This window comes from Triplophysa rosa, linkage group LG13 (assembly GCF_024868665.1).
Source record: "Triplophysa rosa linkage group LG13, Trosa_1v2, whole genome shotgun sequence".
In the NCBI taxonomy this organism is placed as follows: domain Eukaryota; kingdom Metazoa; phylum Chordata; class Actinopteri; order Cypriniformes; family Nemacheilidae; genus Triplophysa; species Triplophysa rosa.
This window is the reverse complement of record NC_079902.1, coordinates 20,012,203-20,021,370: the sequence shown is the minus strand read 5'-3', so window position 1 is coordinate 20,021,370 and position 9,168 is coordinate 20,012,203. Positions and strand designations below refer to the sequence as shown.

The 9,168-nt window shown below is 37.4% G+C and overlaps 1 protein-coding gene and 1 long non-coding RNA gene across 7 annotated transcripts in view; one reads left to right on the top strand and one right to left on the bottom strand.

The window, feature by feature from the left end:
* Positions 1-2,053: 2,053 nt before the first annotated feature.
* Positions 2,054-6,866, bottom strand: LOC130564044 (uncharacterized). The gene is made up of 3 exons (XR_008964186.1): positions 6,761-6,866; positions 5,743-5,805; positions 2,054-2,329 (listed from the first exon to the last, which is right to left on the bottom strand). It is a non-coding gene; the product is annotated as an uncharacterized LOC130564044 (long non-coding RNA).
* The window catches only part of unc5a (unc-5 netrin receptor A), a 168,723-nt gene continuing 166,406 nt past the window's right edge, over positions 6,852-9,168 (top strand). Inside the window, exon 1 of one of the 6 annotated variants that reach the window (XM_057349912.1) lies at positions 6,852-7,374. In XM_057349912.1, coding sequence (XP_057205895.1) covers positions 7,281-7,374 — 94 coding nt within the window. In that variant the 5' untranslated portion in view covers positions 6,852-7,280. The remainder of the gene's footprint in view (positions 7,375-9,168) is intronic. The other 5 variants (XM_057349915.1, XM_057349914.1, XM_057349918.1 and 2 more) reach the window with 5 other exon arrangements.

Here is a 9,168-nt window from a genome sequence, read left to right as displayed (position 1 = left end):
CGTTATGTTGACGCTCCGCAGCAGTCTGACCCACTTTAGAAACCGTCTTGTTGGAGTGCACATCACAGCAACCCAAGCAAGAAAACTCGTAGCCTAGAAAGCATTAAAAAAGAATGAAGCATCACTCTTCTTCGACTTCTTTGAGTCATCAGAAGAGTTATTCTCTCGAAGCCCCGACAGCCACTGTGGAATCAATTTGACCGCGACGATACTGTGAATTTGCTTATTCAGGACAAATTGTCCGTTTTTTTCCCCAACGATGCCTTTAGCCCAAGGGGCATCATTGCTTATATAACACAATGCTGGAAATCAAAAACAAGTCCCTGTATCAGAGAGCCAGCAGTGAACTTTGGAAACTGTTTGGACAGGCAAACATACCCACGACTAGTGCCAAGGACAAAATAAACACACTCACCAGCGTGCCAGTTGTTTTACATACTGTAAGCTGAAAGCAGTACGTTTAAAAACGCAAGCCTGAATGCACAAAGAGTTTTGCTGAATGCGTAATTGTCTATTATAAGTTTCATTGTCTATTATAAGTTGTTTTATTCTTGTTCTTTTAACACGCTTTATCACAAGTTCCTAAAGCCCTTCCTTTCCCAGCGAGCGCATGTGAATACTGCAGACTCATAAAACATTCAACATCACTCAAGGTCTAAGCCCACACTTACACAATGGGATTGTTTAGAAAACAAAGGGACTTTGTCGTGGGAAGTGTAGTGCAGGAAATACACATTTTTAACAGAAGAGAAAATATAAAACACAGAAAAAGACAGTCGTACTTTTTTTGCCTTGATTTTTTTAGGATCGCAGGCAAAGTGGAGCAGCAGAGCTTTTTTCAGTCAAGTTTTGCTCATCAAAGCATATTAAGGAATCTCTTTAAATATAATTGGTGATGCATACTTTTTTAAAGGAACATTTCACCCCCAAAAAATAATTTACTTTCTCTGTCATTCCGAACATTTCTATTCTCTGTTCAAGTCTATATTCTTTTTCTTTCTTTCTTTCTTTCTTTCTTTCTTGATTATTTGTAAATGACAGATTTTTTATGTTTGGCTGAACTGTTCCTTTAAGAATTTGACTATTCTGCTGGTATGTTGTCCTAGTATAAATCCAATATTTTGACCTCCTGAGAAACATGCAGTGAATTCTAACATGCTCGATGAACATGCACTGTTTTCACAGGCTTGGCTCATTGAGTCCAGTGCATATGATTGACATGTACAATCTTGTTAGAGGATGCAGACCCAACATCAATTGGGGAATGGATTTCATTCTTTACATCTGATTTAGTGGTGACCCAACAAATGGTTTACTACTACTGTTCATCAAAAGATTAAATTTACTAATTAATGTAGTCATGGTAATTTATTAATATTACTATAGACATAGACAAAAAGTAAACAAACATGTTTTTAAAATCAGGCATTTAAATTAGATTTGTTCATTTTTTATTCATTTATTCATTATTATTGGTCATTTAAATTGAAATGTTACCTAGATATATATTGCCAACTGCTATTTATCAATTTACATTTATTGATTCATTTATTTGTTCATGATAATTTTTTAATAAATAATCTTTGTAAAAATGAGTGTTTGATTGGACACAGAGGTTTTAATGTCCTTGCATCCTTTTTCCTCTTGTCTGTGACCTTAACAAAACAGATATTGGGTTGCAACAGCAGTTGAGAAGCACTGCTGAACAAAAGCCAGTTTGTCGCTATATATTATAAATAATACAAGTTAAAGGTAGAGAAACACAAGTGTATAGGAATATTATTTATCAGTGTTTATAAAAATCTACATTTTTCTTAAGGAACCAGAATCATTAAGTGAAATCTGAAATGGAAGCAGAGTCATTGTATTTTTTGCTATTCTGATCCCAAACCGTGATCATATTCTCTTGCAAAAACTCAGCGAGGCACAGCAGGTGTAACAATACAGTCTTCCATTCACATTCAGGAATGACAATCGGCTGTCACTACCCTCATTTCCCCTTCTCTCGCTCGCTGTCTCTCTCACACACGTGTATCTTTACTTACCGATTTGGGCAGGGAACTGTCACTAAAAGCTGCTCCTGCGTAAGCGTTGACAAGTTGCGTTACATTTTCCGTGCGTTTTGATATCACCGGTTGAACCGGGAAAGATCCCAATGAAGTGCTTGCAGACGACATGCCTTGAGCACTTGACATTTTTATTCTGTATCTATTAGAAGTTACTGTCACAAATGAGCATGTGTGTTTCAGAGGAAGGCGCTTTCTTCTCATCATTCCCCACCGTTCACGGGAGGTGAGGTGATGTCGTCTCTGGCAGCTTGAGCAAATCACTGAAATGTAGAGGAGAAAAGGAATTAAGAGAACACGTTTTTTTCAAATTGTAATTGTACATCTTGATTAATCTGTGTGCTGTCTCGCATCTTTTACAGCAGAGCTCGATTCTGTTGTCATTACATCATCGCTCAAGCACGATCGGAGTCTCCTGATGTGATAACCTCTCGCTGAACTTGATGAATTCAGAAGCGCAGGTCCGTCCTTCGTATTGCATGCAAATTTATTTACAATAGTGCAGACTGGGAGAGAATTAAATCAGCATATCTTTTTATATATATCCCTCTGGTGTGTAAGATTAAAGAAATCTAGATGAGCTTCCCCTGAATGAAGTGTTTGCCCTGTTGTAATGACAGCCTAAGATCATGTAAATGGAGTCTATTAAAAAGAAGCCGAGAGAGGCGGTAGATTTTAGTATAAGAGAGTCTGTGTATTTGAAGTTAATAAACGGCCAAAACAGGAAGTGAGTGCTCTCACAACTACACGTCAGGATAAGAACCGTCTGGAGGTCAAGGGTTTGAACAAAGACAAAATTTGTATAGGTGTACTAAGTATGCACAAACAAAGACAAAACGTCACATATCAGATCAGATTTTTTATCATAAATCCAAATAAACATCTTAAAATTGCTGATTTTTGTCTATTTTGATACAATTAAAACATGTAGTTCAGTAGGGAAAATACCAAACTATATTTAAGCTTTTTTAAAGATCACACTCAAGCTTTTAAATGCAACCCAATGTGCTGTGACTCATCAGGACTAATGCCAACACCCGAGGTGATGTAAACGCTGAATATTGGTATTGATTCTTCTGGATGTCGATCTGATTGAATTAGGGAACGACGGGGTGACCACAGAACCTGAGAGATTCTGCACGGGTTTAGAAGATAATTGGTTCTAGCGTTGTCTTCATAGTTTGATGCTCCCAGGGTCTTCCATTTTTGTCAAATCTCATTCCAAGGCCATATCTGTGAAAGTGAGAAATTGCCGGAGCAGAGAATTACGGGACATTGGAATATAGTCTCATCAGCGGTCTTTCAAGAGTTCAAGGGTTTGCAACAGAATGTGGCAGGGCACAACCGAGAAGCATTAGAGAGTTTAGGCCATACTATATAAATACAGTAAACAAGTATGCAAACTCAGCTGTGAATGCTTGGCCAGTGTAAGATGCGATCCTGCTTTATCTGTGGGTTCTTGTATTGTTTATTATAATGTTTAGAAATGCAAGGACACGAAAAGTCACCACATCGGTCAAGCTTTTGTTGTTGGATGCTGAGGATGTGTTGAATACATGTAGATACAGTTTCAATATTTATGAACTAAAGCAGTTTTTAAAGATATATATATATATTCTGTATATTAGCACTTTGTTGGATTGCTAGCTGTGTGCAGATATCACGTCTGTATGGTAGTAATCTACAGCAGGGCGCATAAAAATCGTATCTCTGTTGATTTATTCATTACTTAAAGCACATTTGTATTCGAATTTCTGCAGTTTTTATTTTTTTGGAGTTTTATCTAACACTAATATGCTATTACACATGCTATGCTAATGTGCAGTTACACATCACGCATTCTAATTTGTAGATGGCACGCTACGAGAGTTAAAAGGAAGTATGCAAATTTAAACCCATCATTTTCCTGCAGTCTGGTTAAGTGACTTTCACTACAATGTGCAATCCACTGACTAACTATTATGATCACACAATCTCTCAGACGCTGCGTTGTGGCGCTGAAATCTAATTTGATAAAAACACAAGTTCAAACTGAGAGCATCGTTGAAGATGATGTGATGTGACTAATTTGCTTAAAGGTGATCACCTACTGTCTGTGTGTGTGCAGCGCATGTTTGTGTGGGAGATCTTTTTTTAAACTATTCCCAAAGCTGTGTTTGTTTTTCCTGAGGTAATCTTTTTATGTAATCAGAGCGTTTTTGGGCAAACACGCAATTTGTAGAACGATATTTCAAATGTAATGTGGAAAAGAAAAATTGCATCCATATTTGACTACAAGACTTCAGCTGTGTCATGGGACTGCTGAGATTTGTGCTCAGAAAAAATGGTTGATGAATTTTCAGTCATAAAGGTTCAAATCAATAATTGTGTTTTTATTTCATAAAGAACAAATACACAGTAAAAATATGTAAAATAGGGCATGGTACTTTATTAATATGAAGGAATTATCCATTATGATGTTTTACACCTGTTTTATCTGTATTTTGATTTTTTTTAGGGTTAATCGAAATGTCTGTGAAATTAATGAATAATGTCCTGGCAGAAAATTTCCAGTACATTTTCTTTTATTATTATTTTTTAATATCTTTATGATATATTTAGCAAATAAATAAACAAAATAAACACCGGTGTGCAGGTAATGTTTAGTGTTATTATTTGTTCATTTTAAAACATTTCTGTACATGTCTGTCAACTCAATGGAGTGCAAAAATCAAAATACATTCAAGTGAAACAGCTTCATGTTAATACTGTTACTATATATTAATACTTTATTTTTTACAGTGCAGTGTATAGTCTTTCCGGGAGGATTCTACACTGTCAAAAAAGGTCAAAAAAGTACCCAAGCTATCACTGGGGCGGTACCCTTTCAAACAAAAAAAACACCTTTGCATCAATAGTATCAATACCTCAGGTACCAAATGTATACACATGTATTTGGACCTTTATAAAGGGTACAATCCCAGTGACAGCTTGGGTACATTTTTGACCATTTTTTCAAACTGTACTGTGTACTGGATGGAAAATAGCAAAGCATCAGCAAATACAGACTCTTCGACCACTTGATTTACACTCTGTACTCTGCACCTTACTGTATGTTATCGTAGGCTATATTCTCAAGTAAATGGGTTATGTTCCCTATAAATTACTTTTGTAGAGACTCCATTTGATAGAAATGACCTTATTTATTAAAAAACATTAGCTTTTTCCATATAGGGTATATAAAATGGGCCGTGAAACAATGAAAACGGAACATTCTCTTAAAAAAGTAATAGGACACATATTTAGTGTCATAAGTAATAAGTGTCATATTTATGCAATACCAAATTCATGGTATCAATTGCTTTGACAATTTTGTATATCCGCAAAAGAAAGAAAATAAAAAAGAACAAAGACAGTATTTAATTTTAATGGTATTTTAAATTTAATTGAGCCAACATGCCTATAACATAGAGTCCCTTATTAAAGCAATTTTGTAATTTGTTTATTAAACCCATGAATCCATTATATCCATGAAGCACGTTTTAAGCAGAGATTCAGAAAAAAACTGACAGAACTCACCGAGTGCATTACAGCTAAATACTTGAAAGAACAGATAATTTATGCCAATTCTGAGATATGTCATGAGAAGTATTGAATTGTACTAGGGCTATAATATAAGGGTTGAAGAAACTCTTACCTCGATAAAATCTTGACTGAACGGAAGCAGAACATTTCAGGGAACAAGCTGCTGGCAAAGCACCTAGATATTGATCAATGAGTATAACATCAGTGGCCTGTACAATTCATTATGTAGGTGAAATATTTGTAAATCTTTAATGATACAAAACGTAAAAACCTGGGAGAAGTATTTGCACGTTTGTCCATTATTTACTTATTTTAACAATCAATAAGTAAATAACCGAGTTGCCTTTTTGGCTAATGACTTGTTTTACTGTTCAACTTCTCGGTCTTGCACATAGCCTATTGAACTTTGCCCTATTCCACTGACCAAATTGTAAGGCAGAATTTCTGGTTCATAAAATTATATTTTCATATTTAAAAGATTTTCAATCCAGACGGTGCTGTGGCACAGCTACTTTACAGTACTTCAACTAACTTGAATTAAACCATCAACACTGCCACTGAACCACTCCAAAAATCAACCCATGCCATGCTGTTGGTAAGGGCTGAATAGGATTAAGCGCCAAAACGTGACATGCAGTACAATGGCGTGATTTAGCTGAATGCTTGAATTTACTATGGACTGTCTTATCTATTGACATATTTCGAAATCCTGATTTAGGTGTGTGGAACATGGTGATGTTTGCCAGAAAACTGATCAACTCAATGATGTGGAATCATATACAAAACATAGAATTGATTGGCAAGGAACATTTAAATCTGTACACTCATAGTCTGACTATGTTTTTATATTTGTTGCCAGATAGATTCTAAACATGTAATGTAACATTCAAAAATATATCATATATAAAACAGGTAAAGTAACCTTAAAGTAAGCATCTTTACCACACTCAATACCTTTTCAATTATTCCATTCCATTGTAATGTGATAGCACAAACATGGAATGGGCAGACACATTTATCATTCTTCATCATTTCGTTATTCAATAATGGTACATTTAACGCTTTTATATAATCGACGAACAGAATGTGACGCGCTGCACGTCTGATGAACTCTGTTCGCTCCCGCTCACTTAATCATGACGCGTCGTCTCCAAGGGTCCCTCCGATCCATTCCAGTCAAGGAGCATGGGCCGTTCCGGGTTTTTCTCCGCTGCTGTTCTATACATCCCGTCTCCTTCTGCAGTGCTGTACCAGCAGATGTTCGCGCGCTGAAGCCAATTTCCAGCCTTTATTTGTACCGGAGCAAGTACTGTTGCAGCGGAGAGTGAGAGGACGAAGAAGTGTGAGGACGATTTCTCACTCTCCTCGCACGTTTGGAGCGTGTGCATGCCTGTATGGGGGGTTAGTACGCTCAGCTGAAGAAATAAGAGACGAGTCTTTATTTACCACACCTGTGATGCGCCGCTGTTTCTGAGCAACCGAGACGCGCTCATGGCTAAGGTTCAGGAAGAGGATATGTGCTGATAGAGGACTTAATAAATGCTTTGGCCTCACTAATCGGTGTAATATTACGAGAACTTAACGCTGAAAGCAGATACTCATTGAGTTGATCTCACTGACTTAAACTCAAACGAGAAAGGTGATAAAGACATGATGCCGTTACACCTGGCTCCTTTTGTCCGCTGGAGATCCGGGCTCGTACTCGCATGGATCTGCCTGTTTTCCGTCGGATTTACCTGCATTGGTGAGTTTGATTAATTTCTACATCTATTTCAGATTGAATTTCACGCGCAATTGCTTTTTACGCAGCACGCGCTTTCTCTTTGTGATGTGCGTTCCAGAATGATACAAAATAACATTTAGCGCAAGGACGGTTCATTTGCATGCCAAGTAAGTAATTTGGGCCGAAAGTCGATTTTGTGGCACTTTTGTGGTCGACTTTTCTTTCATCCAGCATCTTTTGTCTCAATTGCATCCTCCATCCTGATACACAGCGATACGGAGAGCACGTTGCATGTGGCTTATTTTCACAATATAGAAGGCGGCACAGTTAAACATGTTTTGCAAAACTGAGAATTAGTTTCCAGTAATGAAGGTCAGGAACCGTTCGTGAACTTGAACGCGGAGCAAGTTTGATTGACATGTTTCTGCGAGAACGCGACACTACGGCGAGCACGAGACATACGGCGAAATCATCACACGCGTATAAATATACAAAGGGCGTGTTTCCTTGTAAACGACCTGCAATGTGTATTAGCTGTTTTAAACATTCTTGTATGGTTAAATATTGCTCACAGAATTACGCGTAAAATGTTTGCCCACCGCAGCGCAGGGGAATGGAAGCGTCAGCTCAAATGAAGCGCTTGACATTCACGCTTCCCTTCTGCATTTGCAGTGTTTCTGGCAGCTTACGAAGTATGCACTGAGCTCTGACCATCACTGAACACGTTGTGTTTACGCGTTTATAAAATGTGGTTAGAAGCGCAGTCTCGGTGAAGTCACTGAAAAGGAGGGTGCGTATGTGACAGACAAATGCTCGTGCTCTCCTCCCATCTCACGTCCTGCACTTCTTTCGGTCACATTTTTGTGCCTTGTTGTTATGGTAGATTAAACTACAGTTTAATAGCATCTACAATTGATAAACTGCTTCTAGTTGATTTCGCATAAATAATATATTATTTTGTTTATTTATTTATAATTGCCGAAATCATTTTCATAACTGGTTGCTCAGGTAATAATGTATTTGTATGTGGTCTACGTTTCCATAATTAAAATGACATGTAATTCTGTTGAAGGCAGAGGCTTCCTCATATATCACATCTAATGTGTTTTTGGATAGGAGTTGAGTGAAGAACAAATTTAAGATGGCGTTGTTGATTCTTTTTCTTACTGTAGCAAACTTTTGTTTGTCTTCAGTGTGGTATTATGAGTTATATTCCTTCATCCTGAAAAAACGAAACTTTGCAATAACAGATCATAACGCCAAGAAATACCAAAGTACTGATTATCATATAGTTTGTATTTAAGATTACAGAACCACAGCCATACTTTGTTTTTAGTGCATTACCTGCTTGTACCGACACAGCGTGTTTTCTTGTCTTTCTTCTGATTTGACCATCGCACATTGTGTCAAGAGATCTGGAGAGCTAAAGCAGGTCTTAGTTGTGGGAAATATGATTGTGGGAAACTTGTGTTGTGCTCCTGGAGGTCTTAGTAATCATCACCATAAAGCCCAGCTGGGGAACGCTGATGAGTATCCTCTGAGCACCGTCAAAATTTCACACTTGGCTTGCATTGTTCAGCTGTCTCTCCGCTGCAGATTGTGGGCTAACTTGTTAAAAGTTGTGTAATTACAATTCTCGCTCCAGGACATTGTACATGTATTAGCAAACCGAATTAAGAGAGCATTTTCCTGTGCATTGGAGAGAGATTTCATATAAATTAAAATGAAGTAAACATGTCCCACAGGAATCACGGTTTAGAGGGAAAGGCAAGAAATACGATGACATTTATGAGGCATTTCTGATGCTCGCTTAAA